This window comes from Mesoplodon mirus (genome assembly GCF_964341445.2).
Source record: "Mesoplodon mirus genome assembly, chromosome: 2".
NCBI classification, from domain to species: Eukaryota; Metazoa; Chordata; class Mammalia; order Artiodactyla; family Ziphiidae; genus Mesoplodon; species Mesoplodon mirus.
In genome coordinates this window covers 183,844,960-183,865,914 of record NC_138977.1, presented here as the reverse complement: position 1 = coordinate 183,865,914, position 20,955 = coordinate 183,844,960, and the positions used below count along the sequence as shown (strand labels likewise).

The following is a 20,955-nucleotide window of genomic DNA, read 5'->3' as shown; positions in this document are numbered from 1 at the left end:
AATAAGTAGCTGACCCTTGATTGACTTATTCCCTTGAAAATAAAAGTTTTGTTTAGAACAAGAGTGAGGTTGCCCAACTGGCTTTTTCTGTTTATTTTCTTTAATAATCTGTAATTATCATTCGGTTAAATGCTAAAATGTCTTCCCTACGTGTGGAGGGGTTATTATGGCCTAGTTTGCATGTTTACATGCACGCCTGCTGACTCAAAATATGCCTTCAAATATACATACCCAGGGATCCAGGGACTTCCCTGGCGGTCCAGTGGTTAAGACTCCATGCTTCTACTGCAGGGGGTGCAGGTTCGATCCATGGTCTTGAAACAGATCCCACATGCCGTGCAGCACGGCCAAAAAAAAAAAATACCCAGGACTTGAAAATCTAAATTAACAACAACAACAAAAAATGGTGTTGAGGGGTTAAAAAAAAATTGGATGGTGCTTGATTATTATGAGAAGGTCTCATTCTCTCTGAGTCTCTGTCTTTTTTTGTTCGTCTCTCTGAGTGTCTTTCTCTGCGAGTTTCTGTCTCTCATACCCTCCTTCTGTCTTCTCTTTCTCTTCTCTCTGTCTTTCCAGCCCCATCTTTCTGTCTCTTCCTTTCTTGGGCTCTGTCCTCAGTCCCTTTGTCTATCTCCCCACCACCACCACCCCTTCCCCCGCCGCCACCCCAAACGCTGTCCTTCAGATAGTACATCACTCTTGTGGCTTTCTCTCATGCAGATTGCCTGTGTTTTTATGTTATTTTCACTTGCTTCCATACCAGAATAACTCATTTTATTTAGGTGGCTATTCATGGTACTTTAAAATTTTACAAAGCGAAATCTGAGAATTGATGCAAAGGTTTTAAACCTGCTTCATCTTGCCTTATTTTCTACCTCCCTGTTGTGTCCCAGACGCCACCCCACACACACTCTCCATCAGGAAGATGGAAAGCATATTTGGTTGCATAGTGATTTGAAATTAGACTTGGAGCAATGAAGAAAGAGAATGCATTGAGATTCTGCCTGATTTGTACCTATAAGATTTGGACCTGTAAAATAAACAGTAGTGCTCATTTGTAGTGAGTGATAATAACAGACATATAATCTTTCCAGGAAGGTCCATATTGCTAAGGTAATAAATATGTAGTCCCAGGAGTCTCCTATGGTTAATAATTTGCCATCATGGTTATTAAATATGTTAACTTTTGTGTGATTTTATAAATAAATGATCACATGCTGAAGCTAGGGATGCTTTTTACGTTTGGGGGAATTATTTCTTAAGGGCAATAGCCATTTTCACTCATTATGCAACAGTTCTACGGAAGAGGAACTTTTTCCCCTTAATTGAGTTGTATAGTAAGTACATCAGTTCATCTCTAAAAAAAGGTGATAGCTGCCTTTGTATCTATCCTGATTCCCTCTACTAAGTAGTAAACCTAGAAAGGGATTTTGCAATGGATCCCAAGGTATTCATTCGGTAAATCATATTTATTTGATACAGGATGTTTAATTAAACTGCCAAGTGGCTTCTTCATTTTGATGGTCATTTTGATTTAAACAAGCTCTATTCTGGCTGACATTTTGCAGAAGAAACCGAACTGAAACCTGTGTTCTCAAAGATTCTTTCTTTCATCAGGCAGCTGGATTTTAGGAGTATTTGTTATAAACATTTTAGAAAATACAGTTTTTTAGATGAGAAAAAATTTTCACATAGGCACTCAGACTACTTTTAAACATTAATTAGATTTCAGATTTCGTTAAAATGCTTTCTGACAATTAGCATTCTTTTCAGGAAATAAGTATTCATGTAAATTGTTTTCTCAGAAATTGACCCTGAATAAAGAATTTCAGATCATTGGAAACAGGATCATTTGAAATCTACATTTCCTTCCCTTTTCCTAATTCATTTCATTTGCTCAATAGGATTTTCTCATAGAATTAACTTTTCCCTCTCTGCACAGTTGCATAAGTTTGATTTTCTAATCATGAAAATTTTTACCCATTTCAGCACTTATTAAAGTGGACTTTTACTTGAAGGGTTTCTGGTTTTAGAGCAAGAATATATGACTAGAAGCAGATGACTAAATACTTCATTGTTTATAGCCACAGAATTTCTTTGCAATTTTTAAATGCTTTTGTAAAGCTAGATCTTGTGCCTGAAAGCATGCTTTTGTGTTAGAAATCTTTTGGTGAACTACTTACTCAGGTCATATGCTTTCAAAGCCTTGCTTTTCTTTCCTCAGGGTAAATTGCATTATGTGTTACCAATAACAATGCCATGTCATTTCAAAGAAAACTAAATTAAGTAGTGCAAGTCCAGGTTGCTGGAAACTGGATGACATAGGGTAGGCATTGTTTTGGTTACCTTACGAAGGGTATATGTGTTTAATCGCCAAGGATTGGTCAGTCCGCCAGTATCTTGTCATACCTGCTTGTTGTTGTCCTAGCCGCACCCCACTCCCAAACAGTCATGTGGATTTTTTTTCAGATACCATTTTCGTTCAATCATTTAACTACCTGGTAATATTATGAATTATATATAGTATTTGCCATGATCAAGCATTAACTCACTGGCCTAATTGACTTTGGGGGACCAGATGGTGCCCCACAGAAAGATAGACTGGAGGAACGTGGTTGTTAGAGAGTGCCATGTGACATGAACAACTTTGAAGAAGCCTGGTTCTAGTTGGTCTCAGTCCTCTCCAGATGCTGTTTGAATCCAAACAGTTTCCCAGTTTTCTGTCATTACAGAATTGCCTTCTGGAAGAATTACTTCTTTTATTACTTGGTAGCAGTATAGATTTAGTTTTCTGTGAATCATAAGTCATTTAGAATCATCCTTACCCTCTTTTATTTTCGATCTTTTTCAGGTTGTTTGAAGGACGTTCATCAAGGAAACCAGAGAAGCTTAAAACACTCTTCTGCTACTTTAGAAGAGTCACAGAGAAAAGTACATTCCTTTCATTCTTACTGTAATTTTTGTCACTGAGGTGGACAGTTCAAACAGGTCAAAAACATTTTGTGTTTAAAATACACTTTCCTGCCCAAACCACATTAAAACAATAATAATTCAATATCTAGATTTTATGCATTTGTTGTGTGTATACGTAAATGTGTGCTATGAATGTGTGTGGCTTTTATATACTCTGAAATTAGACTAGCGTTACATACGCTGATGGATGTTCACGAATAAAAATAGTAAATTAATACTTTCAAAAGAAAGTATATTGACTAGGAGATACATTTTAGGTATTCTTTATTTAAAGAAACATTGACTATTACAATTAGTTTATTTGCAGAGGTTAACCAATTCATTGCCTTCCTACTCACCCCTCTCTTTTGTGCCTCCTTTATGCCCTTTGTAGAATTCTTATAAAACAGTATTTGTACTTAGAGTTTACATGTCTTTCTTCCTCTGTTGTACCTCAGCCATCTTCTTTTCCCAGAGGCTAATCATAGCACCTGAGGCAGTAAGTGGTAAATGTCTAGCCAATGCTGGTAGTGACCAGCTAATAATATATGGGTGTTGCCACCCTTATCCTAGGAGCTGGGTGATCACAGACCCACAGACAAGTTTCTTAACATCTCTAAGCCTCAGTTTCTTCATCTGTAAAATAAAAGAATAATGATAACTTACCTCATAGGGTAGTTGTAACTATTAAATCAGAAGTTACATGCTTAATAAATGTAAGCTATTGTCATGAGTAGCCTTTCCTGCAAATCAATTATAAAGGAAACCAGACATCTCAAAAGTTTGCTTTTGCTAAGTAGAACAGGTCAAGTGAAATGAGTTCTTTTCAGTTCTGGTTGTCCAAGTTGTGGGTTTGTCTTAAAATACATCACTGAATTATTTTAAGGTCATTTTTCTCATATCCTTCCCTTAGTAAGTAATCTCACATCCTAGTATACTTGGCATTCTTTTCCTTTTGAATGTATCGCTATTGGACATTGTTCAAATTTGGGGGAAAGAAATCAATGATCAGGATTTTGATAATTTAAGGGGAAAATTCATAGGCTTCTTTTGATAGAGGGCTATTTCTTTTTTTTTCCTGTTTTGTTTTTTGTTTGTTTTTGTTTATTTGGCTGCGTCGGGTCGTAGTTGTGGCACGTGGATCTTTGTTGCAGCATGCAGGGAGTTATTTCTTAGCTTATCATTTTTTGTTTTGTGCTCTGTCCTGAATGAAATAGTAAGGAAAGTGAAGGCTCACTGGGGCTTATGAGACATGAAATCTAATTAGAATTTGTACTAATTTGTTAGAAAGATGAGTATATTTTTTGCTATTCTAAATCTAAATAGAATGAGTTCCATTACTGTTTCTAAGTAATTCAGGGTTTACTTTTGTGTCCGTTAAGTCAAATCCTGCATGTCTGCTCTAAAAACCAGCTTGCCTTTCCAAATTTTAGGATTTTAAACACTTTGAGAGAAAAAGCTAAAATTTTGTTTTTTTAACTAGAAATTTATAAATCATCATACATATTTTTTAAAAAATATTTATTTGTTTATTTGGCTGCTCTGGGTCTTTAGTTGCAGCACGTGGGATCTTTGGTTATGGCATGCAGGATCTTTGGTTGTGGCATGCAGGATCTTTAGTTGTGGAATGCAGGATCTTTAGTTGCAGCATGCGGGATCTAGTTCCCTGACCAGCATCGAACACTGGGCCCCTGCATTGGGAGCATGTAGTCTTAACCACTGGACCACCAGGGAAGTCCCTAAATCATCATAAGTATTGGGAATTAGGCTGAACAAATAAATTGTAATTAGACATTTTATTTTCTGACTTTTTCACTGTACATGGTAATTTGGTTCTTTGTAGAAATATAGTAAGACATGCTATAGGTTTTTAGGATGTAAAGCTACAGGCTTAAGGAGGAAATACTAAATAGAATAAAAGAGGTTTGCAATTTAATAGTTACTTTCTATAGAAGGTTCTAGAGTCTACTGAATAGAAACTATAGAAACCTATTTAAAGTACCATATTTCATCAACTCTAGGACATGATATATGGTAAGAAGTTTCATTATGTTAGGTACCACTACAAAGGAAAAAACACTCAGGATGGGGAGTTGTAGGAGATATCTCTTACAAAGCTGGTATACCAGAAGTCTGTACCTTTAGTCTAAGAGTAAGTGAGAAATTAACTTGGCCATGCAGAAAGGGGACAACAAAGAAACTGCAAGTGTCAACCTAGGTAGAGAGGGCGCCCACAAAATCGTCCCTGAGAATTTGAACCACAAGCCGCAAGTCTGAGGTCTGAAGTCATATTACCAGTGTGATCCACAGAAGCCTACAATGGAAGATTTAATTCAGACTGATTTCAGGTTGGTGGTGGCCCCAGATGATGGTAGAATCAGATGCACATCTTCTCTGGAAAAATTCATCTTTAATGCAGACCAATAGCAATGGCTAGATACCTTTGACTATGTGAGATATGTCCTAGTTTCAGAAACTTAATACGTGAAAAATATGCTTTTTAGAACTGATAAAATATAATTTCATCAGGACCACCTTTTCAAGGATGTCAGTATATTATATTTGTAGTGAGGCTCTTGAGACTGAAAGATTTTAAAGAACTTTCTGAATTATTTTCAATATAATTTTAGATAAAACTATCTTATAAATGGAATATTTAAAAAGTGATGGCTTGGGACTTCCCTGGCGGTCCAGTGGTTAAGACTCTGCACTTCCAATGCAGGGGGTGTGGGTTCAATCCCTAGTCAGGGAACTAAGATCCCACATGCTGTACAGTGTGGTGAAAAAATTAAAAATAAATAAAAGATTAAAAAAATATTTGGGTGTTCTTAAAAAAAAAGTGATGACTCATATGCAGTATATATTGTGATTTTATTAAAGGAAATATTTGATTAACCAAAATAACCTATTCTGGTGTGAAAGGTGCCTTTTTATGGAAGAAAGTTAGTAGGCATGTTCTCAAGGGGTTTTTTTTGTTATTAATTATATCTAAAGAGCCATGTTCTTCTTCCTTTTCTCTTGCTTTGCCAGAAATTTTCATTTTTTAATTTCTCTTGGTCTCTCCTAGTATATATGAGAGACATTTAATGTTCTTACTTTTCTGCTAAATTATTGAATGATGACACAGACATTAGTTTCCTATTAATAGAATTGCTTCTCTAGTGTTTGAATTATTTGACTTGTGAATTTTAACTATGCTATCCATTTGTCTTAAAGAAAGTTAGACATCTAAAGAATATTTTGTAACTCATGTTAACAAAATTCTGTTTTCTACTGTAACTACTCCATATGATTTTTGGATTGTTGCTGCTTGTGACTGAGAGCAGAGAAATGTGGAATCATGCGAAGGAATGAAATGATTGCCAAGCTTTCACTGGGACTCTACCACCATTATCACTAATAGTTCCTGACATAGCTCTCTCTGCTTAAGAACATTTTTTTTTTAAACAGAAGAAAACAGAAATGGCCTGGCCTTTTTAGTTTGTTCTTTGATTTGAATCAAACAAATTTGGCCAGATGATTTATTTTTTGCTTTTGCCACTATTTAAAAAAAAAGAAAGTAAATCTAACAAAAAAGGATCTTATCCTCTAAAATTTACTGCATTTTGATCCTCTCATATCTATTGCTCCTTGAAAACTATGTCATCATTCTTCTCTAACCTCTTAGAATACAGTAATTCCTCCTTCTGGCAAAGGTGCCTTTAAATAGAGCACCTGCATATCGTCTAAGCCCTGGGTTTAGCTGTGTCAACCTCAAAAGACATGCCAACAATTTTCTTTTTTAATCTTAGACATATTATTTTATTATAAAACACATAAATGTGTATACATTTACCAGTCTTTAGGTGTAGGGTTAAGGCTTTTTTGTTGAGGAATTTACAAATTAAAATTTAGTTTGTCTTTGTTGTATAAACTATATCCATTATGCATCTTTTTTTCCCCCAAGGATTTTTTAAAAGTATATTCAGTTTGGAAAACTTAACCAAAAAGTACCAGCATGCACATCCTACTGTCGTGCTGTTTTCTGTATAGTTTTGTGTCTTAGGGAGGGCTTATTTACTATTTTGTAGAAATAATTCCTATTGTAAGGATAATATTATTTTAAATCAATCTTCTGTTGTATTCCAGCACCAAGCTTGGTTTTCCCTGATTAGCTTTACAGCCAGTGTTAGACCTATTCTTTTACTGAATATATATAATCTTTTCAAACTCAATACTTATTTTGGGTGTGTTTCTCTTTTATTGCTTTTGTAGAACCTACTGGGTTGGTGACATTTACAAGGCAGAGTCTTGAAGATTTTCCAGAGTGGGAAAGGTAATAATAATGTAAATAATCCTGGAATCTTAGAATTAGAAGGACTCTTTTACCATGAGATGATTGTATTTTACAGCCCCTGAAAAGATGGTTTCCCAACCTCCTAATTGCCCAGGGAGTTTCTTAAAATGATCAATTGATAGCTCTCATTGTTAAAAAGGTCATGCCTTTTGAATCAGTCTGCAACCCTTTCACTTCTACTCTTTTGCCTTAGTTTTGTCTTCTGAAACAAAGTCCTATTAAGAATTTAGGAATTTTCTGTGTTGAAGACACTAACATTAAACACCAATATTTAATGTTCCTCCTTACCCTTGGTTTTATGGTTAATGTTTGTATTTTATTGCTTTGCTTTCTGGAGGACAAGATTAGGAAGTTTCTTTTTAACTAAACTAAAATGTAAATCGTAATTACTTAGTATTTGTTTGAGTGACAAGAGTTTTGAAGTTTGGCTGTCAACATGTACTATTGGCAATTTTGTGGAAGTTGCTAATTTACTAGGGTTTTTTCTTATTTACCTGCAAATACTGAGGAGAATAATAAGCAATCTGAGTTTATTCAGATATGTAAGTTCATTTAGTGCCTTGAAATAGTCAACACATTTTCTAACCTGGAACAAATCCCCAAAGCACTTAGAGAAGAATGTATCTACTTTTTCAGTGCATGTGAGGACATGATTAAACATGCTAAATGCATATTTTGGGTGTGCATTCATGTTAATCAGTGCCTCTTCATTTTCACTTTCTAATAATTTTTATCATAGTTTGTAATTGTTTTGTTTAGAATTAGTGATGAAAGGGACTCACTCTTAAAGGAATTAACTTGAGAAAGCACTATGCTTAGATGGCTTTCCTGTGTTTTCATCCATCAAAGATGTTTATTTGTGAGGTGAAAGAAAAACAAACTTACTTTAAGAGGCTGACTCCATGGCTGAGATGATTATTAACAGAGGGAAGTGGATAAAAGGTTAAGCAACCAAAAGAAAGACAAAAACAAGAACAAAATTGAGTCAGAAAGGAAGAGAAACATGTACAGCATTTCAGAATCATGGCATATTAGAAATTAAAGGGACCCCAGGAAGTCATCTGGTCCAACTGCCTACTAAAAGTAATCAGCTCTGTAATACCTATAACAGATGGAGACTAGGCAGCCCTGGTGATGGGAAATTCACTGTTTGGCCGCAGTCTATCCCACTGTTGGCTGCTTGTGTTATTGTCTAATGCTTTCATTTACTAAAAAAAGTCTGTCTTCCAAAAATCTCCTCACCCCGCCAAATCCCATTCCTCGTTCTTCCTTCTGGAACTACAATAAATAAAACTAATTTTCTTTAACATTTGACCCTCCTTCATGTATTTTAATGTTTTCTTGATCCACCCCCACCTCTAACAGTATACACACAGGTCCATACTAAACTACTCATTTCTTCTGTTTCACATATAATATGGATTGTAAACCCTTTAACTCTGCTGTTGATGTACCCTAGGCCATTGGTCCCTCTTAAAATATGGTGCCTAGAACTAAAGTAACAATCTGCTATGTTATCTGCCCAGACTAGAGTACAGAAGGCTGCTTTTCTTAGCTCTTCTATTAGTCTCTAATAGGAACACAGATGTTTTTGTTCATGTTGCTTTTGTGTAGATTTTATAGATAATTCAGAGGGATTGTTTTTAATTCAGCTCAGGATCTCTACTCTGCATCTGGCATTCATTTGGCACTAATGTGAAAGGACACGTATTTGTACACCATCTGGGAGAGAAGGGATAGGTCAAAATGCAGAGATTGGTGAGGCTGCTGTGTCAGTAAGATAATTTTGCTCTTTAAATAAGATCAAGATATTCCCCTTAACCTAGATAGGCAGAATTTAACTTGAAATTTTTCATACTTTTTTTTTTATTTCATTGATCTCTTTTATGTTTTAGCTGCTTCTTAAGTGAGTTGCAGAATGCAATTAAAGTCCATCTCCCAGATTCCACAGAACCAGAAATATGTGTTCATTTAAAGAGAGAGGATGAAGAAGAGATGAGGATTGTTGGTATTTCCAAGAGTAAAGGACTAAATGGATGCCAGGAAGTTAGAGGCTTTTCTGAGTTTCAAGATTCTGGCATTATAGTTAACCCTGTGACTATCAATAAATACCTTAGCCAGGCTTAGTTAATCACAGAGAACCAGAATAATCTGTCTTTGATTCCTGGGGTAGTGGTATGAAGAATTTGCTGGGGCCAGAAGGGGAAACCTATTAGGAAGTTGGAGGATGCTTATTTTAAAAAAAATTGTTTCTAGCAATTTCATAATTTTGAGAAGTGTACTATAAGGCGACAACTACAGTCACAGAGAATAGTTGACAGCAGATGAGACTTCTGGATCATGCTTCTTTATCTTTTCAATAGTATCCTCACAGGTAGTCTCCCTTGGAATAAAATAGCTAGGAAGTAGGATTCTGCAAAAAAGGGAAGTTAAAAAAATCAAACTTATGGTACTAACTTTCTCCAAGAGATTTAGAAAGTAATTTTTCTAAAAGCATAGCTTACTGGTTAGGAGCTTAAGCCATTACCTTAGGCTTTCTGGGTTCAAATCTTTGTTGCTTCATTTACTAGTCTTGGACAGGTTACTTAAATGCTTTTTGTGCTTTATTTTCCCATCTGTAAAAGGAGATAGTAATAGGGATGTTGTGAAGATTAAATAAATTAATACAAATGAAGCTTTTAGAACAGAATCTGTACTGAATTATTTTACCTTCTGAGTAAGGTCAGTCTGTTGGACTGGAGCTTTACCAGAAATGTATTTGGACTCATTGATACCAGGATAAAAGCAAATCCCAATAAATAAATAGTGCTTCCCAGCTAAATTTTTTTTAATATAATTGTTTTTAAAAATATATAATTCCCCTCCCTCCAAAAATTCATGCCACTCTGTATAAGTTAGGGGTTTACTATCTGTTACATTTATTATAATTTATTTATTTTTATTCAGTAAGTAATCAGGAGAAAAAATCTAAGGAAAAATGTCATCATCAACTGCTATTAATAAAAAGGAATTTTTTTTTTTGGTTTGCACACTTTAATGTACCTATGCTGCACCTCGTTTCAAAAAAATTTATTACAATTTTTTCTAATCACATTTCACTGCTTCAAACATTTTAATGGCTCCCCATAGACTTAGAGTAAAATCTAAGCTCTTAGGCATGGCATATGATATGGCTCCTACCTTTAATCTAAACCTCATCTCTGTCTATCTCACACATGCACTTTATATTCTAATTTACCAAATTATTTATAGGGCCAGAACCTTCATGACTTTAGATAATGTTTCCACTTCTTGAAATTCTCTCCCTCTTTACACTCTACCCACACTCAACACAATTTCCACCCAACTTGGATATTAGCTCCTCTAAGACCCTTCTTACTCCTCTTCCCCAAATCACTCCCTTTCCTATACTCAGTATATCTATTATTGCATACACCAAGCTACAGCATTAGCTATTTATGTCTATGTCAGTCTATCCTCTATTGTACTGTGAACAACTCAAGCACAAGGTCTAAATTTTCATACTGCCAGTGCCTACCACAAGGCTTGACAGGTGGTAGTCACTTAGCAAGTTTCACTGTTACGTATATAACCTTACAAACTGAAAAAGTAAAACCATCTAGGATGAAGCCTAAGTCTTACACCTCCTCCACAGCAGTCGGCAGAGCAATGATACACTACAGGCATTAACAGTGATGGTTTAGCTAGTAGTAGAACCTGTACCAAAACTCAGTTCCATGGACAAAATGCTCTTTTCAAACCATATGCAAAACACTCTTCAAAAACCATATGCTCACCTAAGAAAAGGGATATATGTCCTACTGGAAATGTAAAAAAAAATCATCTTCCTTTTATACATACAGATTTCCAGAGTTTTGAGCTAGAAGAAACCAACAGAAATCACCTAGTCAAAATCTTTAGGAAAGAACTGAAGTCCGTAAAAAAAAAGTGGCTTGTTCAAGGTTGAGACAATAGCAAGAAGGGCCAAGACTAGGACTCAGGTCCCCTGGCTTCTCATTTAGTGCTTTCTCATAGCCCATGCAGCCTCCCTTTTGTACCATGTGACTTCTCAAGGTAAGTGGTACGACTGCTTTACTGCTTTGGATTTAGATAGCTAGTATCCTCAATTGCAAGATTTTTTTCTTAATTTCATTTTTAAATTTGGTTCTAACACATGAATACTAATAGTACCAACAAGTTCAACCAGGAAAACACCATTTCCAGTTCCAATATCAAGCACTGAAGCATCCAATGGAATCTTGTGTTTCTGCATCCACCTTATTAGTCGAGTCATACTCTCTTCTCCAAACCAGATTTCTCCTGTATCTCCATATTCTTGGAAAGTTTGCAGTTCTCTCTTATAGACAGCATCCCAATGCTCTCGGGTGCCCAGCGCAGACGGGGCAAAGCCATCCCCTCGGGGACTGCCCCCTCGAGACCGCGCCGCGGCCCCAGCGCCGCCGTCGTCGTCCACGCCCAGGAATTGTTTTTTTAATATGATTTAAGCAGGTAAACGCTAGGGCAGGAAAAAGTTTCTCCTCAATCCTCTTAGGGTCCCTGGCTGGGTATGAAAATTAAACTGAGAAAGATTAACAGGAGAAAAGCATACAAATTTATTTTATATAAGTTTTGCATGATAAGGAGCCTTTATGAGGAAATGAAGACCCAAAGAAACAGATCTATGTACTTTTATGCTAGGTTTGATGAAGAATAGACAGTCATGGAGGAATGTGATATGTAAAAGAGTATGAGGTGATTGAAGTAAACTGGGGGAAACAGCAAGTTCTGGTTGTTGGAATTCTTGGCATCTTTTTGTCTTCAGAGATAATAATTCTCCTTTCCTCCAGGTATAGGTAGGGTCCCTCATGTGAGGGTTTTATGGCTTGTTTTAGGTAAGAAGGGGGAGAGGGAGAGGAGGTCAGAGTGACCTTTCTGCTTCTGCCATTTTCTCAAACTTCTTCAGCTTAAAATATTCACTATGCCAAGATGCCAAATTTGGGGGTAGTTTATCTGAACCCCATAAACACCTCAGTGACCATGGTTTATGAAAAGGAAAGAAAATAATTGTGACTTACAGGTACTAGACTTACCTATCAATTTTATTAATATAAAAATACATAGATCAAGATTTCTGTAGCATGTATTTTCATCAAGACACCCCACACACATATACGGTTTCCAAACTAGTGAAAATAGAGCCCCTCTGAGAATCATATATACTTTTTTGTAAAATTTTTCTATAGTTTTCCTTAGGTTGCCAACTCTAGCATAATAATAAAATTTCATAGATCTTAATTTTTTTTAATATTTTGAGAAGTTTTTCAACTTTTAAAGAGGAGAAACTTAAACTGGTGCAGCCACTATGGAAAACAATATGGAGTTTCTCAAAAAACTGAAAATAGAACTACCATATGACCCAGTAATTCCACTCCTGGGCATATATCTGAAAAATAATTTGAAAAGATACATGCACCCCAATGTTCTTAGCAGCATTATTTATAGTTGCCAAGATATGGAAGCAACCTAAGTGTCCATCAACAGATGAATGGATAAAGAAGATGTGGTATATATGTACAGTGGAATACTACTCGGCCATAAAAGAAGAACAAAATTTTGCCATTTACATCAACATGGATGGACTGGGAGGGCATTATGCTAAGTGAAAGAAGTCAGAGAAAGACTGTATGATATCACTTACATGTGGAATCTAAAAAGTACAACAAACTACTGGGTATAACAAGAAGGATACTCACAGATACAGGGAACAAACGAGTGGTTACCGGTGGTGGTGGGTGTGGAGCAGTGGGAGGTACACACTGTTGGGTGTTATATAGGCTCAAGGATGTATTGTACAACATGGGGAGTGTAGCCCGTATTCTATAATAACTGTAAATGGAAAGTAACCTTTAAAAATTGTATTAAATATGTTTTAAAAAAGAGGAGAAACTGATATTTTGTAGGGGCAAAACAATTTTTAAAACAGTATGTTATCCCATTTTAATTTAAATATGTGTATTTTTATATTTGAATAAGAAAAATTGGGGGAGACTATCCCAAGAATGTTGAGTAAATAAGCATCTGTTTCTGACTTTTGAGATTTGGAATAGTGTCAATTTTTCTTTTATACTTAATCTGTATTTTCAGACTTTTCTGTAGTGAAATACTTACCATTAAAAAAATAAATAAGGAAATATCTTTTTAAATCGTAGATGTGAAAAACTCCTGACTCGATTGCATGTCACTTACGAAGGTACCATAGAAGGAAATGGTCAAGGCATGCTACAGGTAGGAGAATTACAGCAGTGAGGGCATGGGGGGAAGGGACGACTGTCTGTTGTCAAGCTTCCGACAGCAAAGGAAATATGAAAAGCTGTTTATTTATCTTCTAAGCTGATTTAATGCAATGAAGCGTAATAGCAGAATGGAAAAAACACCAAACAGATCACCTTGACAGGCTTGGTAATACTTTTATCTGCCGATGTACGTTCTCTGTTTCTTACGTGTGCCTCTTTAAAAAGCCTTTGACAGAAAATCCAAGATCTGGACAACATCAGGCCTCATGGTTCAGATGTAGCTTGTAGATTGACAGTGGGGGAAGTTCCCAGGGTATGGTCTTGACAAGCTGTCACCAGGCAGTTTTGTTCTCTTTCTTTAAAGGCTCTTGCTCTGCCCTAAAAAATGACCAGCTTGAGATGTTTTTCTGTCACCAACTTTGTTTAGGTCTAGGAGGCAGACATCTAAAACGGATTGATAAGAAAGTCCTCTCTCCCATGTGTAATAGTTTTAGGCACATGAGCCAAATATACTTGCCAACTCTTCCCTGTTTTAGAGCAAGTAATTTTGTCCATCTGTCAATCTTTGTTATTAATCTGTGTTCCTGCCATTATGTAAAAAAAAATATTTTGGAAAAAGGAGTTAACAAATAAAACACTGTATCTAGCTTTAACTTGTTGTAACACCTAACCTGAACATGTGCTTTCCTTTTGCTTTATAGTGATCTTTTTAAAAAAATCACTAATCAGAGACGAAATGTTAGTGTTTTGTGTTCCTATTTAGAAGAGCATTGTAATCCTAATTTTCTTTGAAAGAAGCTTGTACACCATCTTGTTTATACTGAGACTAGCTGATTTTTTTCTTAGATCATTACTAAATGCTTATATAGGGTCAGAAGTTAAATAAAGCAGTTGCCTGATAATGGACTATTTGTGTGAATAACAATTTTTATTATAAAATGACTAGACTGATTTGCATTTGGCTAGTTATTATATACGTATGCTCTAAGTGCCTACATTTGTTTTAGAATGGCCTTTTATTTAGACATACTTGTATTTAAAATTTTCAAAGAGGCAAACCATGTTTTGTTTTAAATCACCTCCCAGTGATTAAAATTATAGACAAAAATAATTAGGATAACTGAATTAATATTTGTCCTGTACTTAAATTTTTTAATATTTATATTTAATAAGTCCTTTTTCTTCTATTTAAAACAATAATTTTGAAATAAGGCTAAAATTTGTTTCGAATGACTATCACTTTTTCCCCCACATTTCCATCTTGACAAGGTTGTTTCCTACATTAACATCTTGGGAAGCTTAATACACATGAAATAAACAAAGCTACTGGTGGTTAGCACCACAGGAATGCTGACCTTTCATTACAGTACAGTTCAGCAAGGAGTTATTCAACAACATTCAAGGTTGAGATTCTCCCCACTTCCCTGGAATATATTATAGATGAAATGTGAAACCTCAGTAGATTAAAAGAATACCATAAAGGCTTCTGTTTATTTTTCTCCCTACCCATGCCAGGTATCCCCAGGAGATAGGGAATATTGTATTGCAGTGCTCCAAATCTCCTTGTGTAGCATATAAATTACATTATGCTGAGTGGCAACAACAACAAAACCTCTCTAAGGAGTGTTATCATTTCTCTCTTTTCATCAAGTTATAATTCAGAACTGAGTAAGCTGAACAAGTAGCTTTAAAGTAAAGTGAGTTAGAAAATGGCTAAAAATAAGGAAGCACTCATATGCTTGTTTTCATGTACTGGAACAGGTTTCTTACCTGCAATAGAGAGCCTTTTATTAAGAACTTTTTTACGTACTAGAAACTGATTTTCTAAAAGACCCCTGCTTTCAGAGGCATATTGAGTTAGTGTATTTGTTTCTGTGCATACCTCTTAAGTAATAAATGTTGGCCTTTTATTCAAAGAATGAACAGTAGCATGCACATTGAATGTATTTCATTTATCATTTCCAAGTAGTACATAGATTGGATAGAGCTTATCTTTTAAATTTAGTTATGTATCTTGTTCCAGTAACAATTAAGTTTAGCTGATCTCAGGCCTTCTTTGTTTCTCATTTGTATTCCGAATACCACGATACTTAGCCAGTCTCTCAGTCTTCAAGAGCTGCCCATTTTATTTCCTTGCTGAGTCTCACTTCTTTCCCCACTGACTTACTTGAGGCCCTAGTAGTGCTTGTCTAAACTATTCAGTATTTACCTAGCCAGCCTTTCTGCTTTTACTCTTCCAGTTCATTCTTTAAACTGTAGTCTGAATTATCTTCCTAAAACACAGATACATTTGTTCCTTTTCTTCATAGACTCTTTCCCAGAATCCTCAGAATTAAGTAAAAATTTCCTGGACCCCAGACCGGCTCATTACCAACTTTAACTCTCCACATACTGTACACTGCAGACAGGCATGAGGAATCTGCTTACCACTCTCCTCATACAGCTCTTTACATTGGTTTTTCCTGTGTCCTTTTGCAGCTCTTCCCTTAGCCTGATTGTCAGCAAAATCTCAATTGAATGCCACATCCTTTTGTAATGCTCCCGTATCCTCCCCATGTGCCAATTTTAGTTAATTGTATTATTTGAAAAGCATCAAATACATCCTAATAGGTTCTTTAATAATCATCTTATCATTCTACTTATGTGCCTCACTCCCATCTAGACTGTAAATGCTATGAAACCAGGAACCACATCTTATTCATCTTTGTATTCCATGGTTCACAGCATAATATTTCATCAATACTTGTTTAATTGAACAATTTAAGCTATAAATCACCCAATGTATAAAGACTTCATATGTAGTAGGTAACTCTTTCTAATCAGTGGACTAGTTTAACCAAAATTATTTTTCTATATAAGCTAAAGTTTTAGTGTTGATTTATTATGCCAGAATATAAACCCAAATGATTCACTTTGGTAACTCATTTCAAGAACTTGTCCAGTCATATTTTTCAGTATTTTCTAAGTTCTTCTGTAGTGAAAGAAGACTACTTTATCTTCTATTAATTTCTCTCTTTTCACATATAATATTTTTACGTGTCAAAAGATTCATATTCTTGTTTTACTCTTTTGTAAAACAGCCTTCACATTACCATTTCTTATAATTGCTTTAGAGATCACAAACAAGTTTTACGAAATCTCATACTTGACAATAGTCTGAAAGTATATGTGAAATAATAGGAAATATATATATTAGTCTCTACAACCTATTCTTGGCACAGAGCTCCTAAAACCCTTGTAATCTCATGAGTGGTAAGAGCACTAAGAGCATCTTTTGTTATAATATTTGGTCTTTGACCCCAATTCCTGACTCAGAGCTCCTAAACCCCTTGGAATTTCCTGAGTGATAGGCATGTCTTTTGTTCTAATGATGCAGCTCTTGGTGGGCTCCTGGGTAGCTTCAGGATGGGGATGGTCACCAGAAAGACTAAGCCATGATTAGAAGTTTGGAACTTTCTGCCCCACCTCCCATCCTCTGGGAAAGGGGGGAGGGACTGGAGACTCAGTTAATGATCGGTCATGAGAATGTGATGAAGCTTCCATAAAAATTTCAGAAGTACAGGATTTGGAGAGCTTTGGGGTTGGTGAACATGCGGAGGTGCTGGGAGATGACTTGTTTGGAAAGGGCGTGGAAGCTCTGTGCCCCTTCCCACATACCTTGCCCTGTGTGTCTGTACATCTGGCTGTTCATCTGTATCCTTTCTTACATCCTTTTTAATAAATCAGTAAATGTAAGTAAGTGTTACCCTGAATTCTTTGAGCTGGTCTAGCAAATCATCAAGCCCTGGGTGGGGTCATGGGAACCCCAATTTATAGCTGGTCAACTAGAAGTACAGGTGACAACCTGGGACTTGAGATTGTCATCTGAACTGGGGCAGTCTTGTAGGACTGAATCCTTAGCCTGTGGGATTTTTCACTAGCTCCAGGTAGACAGTGTCAGAACTGAACTGGATTGTAGGACACCTAGCTGGTATTGCAGAATTGCTTGATGTGTGGAAAATCCACACATCTGGTGTCAGAAGTGTCGAGAGTGTGGTAGTAGTGTGAGAGTAAAGAAGAGACACAGGATTGTGTTTTTCCTAAATAGTAGGAATAGTAGTTACTTACTAAATTCTGGCAGGGGGTGGGAGGGGGTTGTGTATGACTGCATGTGTACACAAGTTGTGTGTATGTGTGTAATCTAACTCCCCAAATAGAAAAATCTAAGACAAAGTCAGAAACTATTTCTTACATATTGCTCCATAGAGCCTAGCATACTGTTGGACACATTGGAGTGCATAGTAAGTTTAAGACAAACAAATAATTCTGGCAAGTTGAGTTTGCTTTCTCTTGAGGATTGTGTAACTCACCTTTATCAATAGGAGCTTGGGGATGCCACCATCATAGTACTCCATAGAAAACTTACATATAGTTTTAAACTAAATTGGAAATATTAATTTATTGAATGTTGTTAAACTAGATTTTTTTGTCTTCATTTTTCTTCCCCTTAGGTGTATTTTTTTTTTTAAAGTTTGTAATGTTTTTGCAGTTTGGGGTTTGCAGTTGAATTTAGAAGGAAGAAATTTTCATCCCTTTATTCTTTCACAAAAGAAAAAAGTTACCAAAAAGGTTAAATCCTAAACTTTTCAAACCTTTAAGGACAAGTGTTTGATTTCTATATTATATAAGAAAGGTACAGGCTATATAGTTTGGAGATACCATGCGTTTGTTTCCAGACCATTGCAAAAAAGCAAGTCACATGAATTTTTTTGGTTTCCCAGTGCATATAAAAGTTATGTTTATACTATACTGTAGTCTTTTAAGTGTCAAATAGCATTATGTCTAAGAAAATGTCATGCCTTAATTAAAAAGTACTTTATTGCTAAAAAAATGCCAACCATCATCTGAGCCTTCAGGTTGTAATTTTTTTTGCTGGTCGAGGGTTTGAAATATTGCAAGAATTACCAAAATATGACACAGAGACACAAAGTGAGAAAATGGTATTGGAAAAATGGCACCAATAGCCTTGCTAGATGCAGGGTTGCCATTAACATTCAATTTGTAAAAAATGCAATATCTGTGAAGTGCAGTAAAGCAAAGTGCAATAAAATGAGGTATGCCTGTATAATTATATTAAAGTCATATGAAGTACATAAATGGAAATGGAGTAGAGAGTGGTGGAGAAGTGATCTTGAAACCTTTCCAGATAAAACCCTCCCTTGATTTGTGGCCCTTGGAGCACAGGTAAGGTTTATAAACAAGAGTCCATATAATTACATTGAGGCTTTTGCCTAAAAGCTCTCTTTTCCATGTTCCTTCTAACATTTTGGAATCCAAAGAAATATTCAGAGATGTTAACTGCAGTGAGGTGGAAAGGGTGCAGTCAACCACAGTCTGTTCTCCCTGGGAAGATTACTAATTTGGGGATTGATGTATGTGGGAAAGGAAAGGAAGATGAGAGCTCAGAGGGAGTATACTTCTTTATTATATATGTAGGTATTTTAAATTGTCATTTAACATGCCACATTTTCCCAAATAGGTGGATTTTGCAAACCGTTTTGTTGGAGGTGGTGTAACCAGTGCAGGACTTGTACAAGAAGAAATCCGCTTTTTAATCAACCCTGAGTTGATTGTTTCACGGCTCTTCACTGAGGTGCTGGATCACAATGAATGTCTTATCATCACAGGTTAGTTTTGAGAAGTCTGAACAATGGGGTAGTGTTCCCCATCTGTGATGATCTATCATGAAGACGAGAGGCCACTCAGATAGTAGCTTTTCTCTACCGTGGGCATTAGTCCCAATGTTTTAATTCATTAATTTATACTTGTTCTTATTAAATTGTTACAGTTTCATTTTCATAATCTTGAGTAAGACATTTTATCCCCACTTTTTCTTTCTTGGTATCTTTATCTGAGGAACAAGGGTAAAAAATGATTAAACTACTCTCCAGTTTGAAATTTTATGATATGGTGTCCTTAAAAAGAAGATAGTGATATGTCTTTGAGCATGTATCCTATTATTATTCTTCCATTATATTTCCAAAGTGATTTGTTGTACTTCAGCATGAACACACTATGTAAGTATAAAAAACAGTTACAGTGTTTGGAGAGAGTCAGTAAAACAGTGAGCTTTATAGAAGGGAAATAAATCAGTAGCCTTATGTTTATTCTAATTTCTAATCCTAAGAGAAAAAGTGTGATTATCTTAGTGCCTCTCTTTGATTTAAGTTATTATGGGAGGAGGAGAGAAGGAAACATAGTCAGATTTATATGTTAGGCCTATTAATCAAGACTTACATTTATTTTCCCTTAAGTTTCTTTAGATTGCAATATCACTATGTCACAGTATTTTCTTGTGTATAAGCTACCCCCAAAAAATTGATGATTAACTCATAACTCTTAAGAAACTCTTAATCAGCCACTGTAGGGAAGTTAAGCCTTTTATTCAGGTACCTAAAAGAACATACCCAACAAAACAAAACAAAACATTCCCATGTAAAAGCCGTAATCAACCATCAATTGCTGATGTTTTTTTCTTTCTGCAAAGGAGGATTTCTTATTTCCCCTTTGAATCTGTTGCCACTTTGAGATTAGTATAGGAGACTAACAGGCTAAGTGTAGGAGAATTTGGTTGATTGTTATTTTCAAAGATTACAATGGGATGAAAACCATCCTCTGTTAGTTTTATCAAATGTATAACTCAACTAATTTATGTCCGAAGAGGTACATGACAGAATTAAGACTCTGAGACCACACATCTCAGATACATTTGTAGGCAACCTTCAGGAGAACATCTAAATTTTGTCCCTTATGTTTTGCTTTCAGGATTCCCTCTTTGTCTTTCAACTGTTTATGATGTGTATAGGTGTGGATCTCTTTAACTTTATCCTGTTTGGGTTCATTGAATGTCTTGAATGTTTAGATACATTTGGTAAATTTTTGGCCATTATTTCTTCAAGTATTCTTTCTGTCCCTTTCTCTTCTCTCCTTCTGAGACTCCTGTTATGCATGTGTTGGTACATTTGGTGATGTCCATTGGTCTCTGAAGCTCTGTTCATTTTTCTTCATTCTTTTTGTTTCTCAGACTGGATAATTTCCACTGACCTATCGTTAGGTTCACTGATTCTTCTATCTGCTCTAATCTGCTTTTTAATCCCCTCAGTGAAATTTTTATTCCAGTTATTATGCTTTTCAACTATAGAATTTCTATTTGATTCTTTTTAAAAATAATTTTTATCTCTATTGAGATTCTCTATTTGTGAGGCATTATTCTCACATTTTCATTTAGTTCTTTAGATATAATTTGCTTTAATTTTTTTTAATGGATGTAAAACAGCTGACTTAAAGTTTCTGTTTAGTAAGTCCAACATCTGGGTTCCTCAGGGTGGGTCAGTT

At 35.6% G+C, this 20,955-nt stretch overlaps 2 protein-coding genes across 5 annotated transcripts in view; one reads left to right on the top strand and one right to left on the bottom strand.

Annotated features, from left to right (window-relative positions):
• Positions 1–20,955, top strand: part of PARG (poly(ADP-ribose) glycohydrolase) — a 116,305-nt gene that overhangs the window by 65,935 nt on the left and 29,415 nt on the right. For all 4 annotated transcript variants that reach the window (XM_082609959.1, XM_082609960.1, XM_082609958.1 and 1 more), the window contains 4 exons: positions 2,852–2,931; positions 7,207–7,267; positions 13,498–13,573; positions 19,100–19,247. In XM_082609959.1, coding sequence (XP_082466085.1) covers positions 2,852–2,931; positions 7,207–7,267; positions 13,498–13,573; positions 19,100–19,247 — 365 coding nt within the window. The remainder of the gene's footprint in view (positions 1–2,851; positions 2,932–7,206; positions 7,268–13,497; positions 13,574–19,099; positions 19,248–20,955) is intronic.
• On the bottom strand, positions 11,200–11,771 carry LOC309798678 (EEF1A lysine methyltransferase 2-like; the record flags this gene model as incomplete). Its single annotated transcript, XM_082611186.1, has 1 exon — positions 11,200–11,771. A coding segment is annotated over one exon (360 nt), but the record flags the coding sequence as incomplete, so codon positions are not given.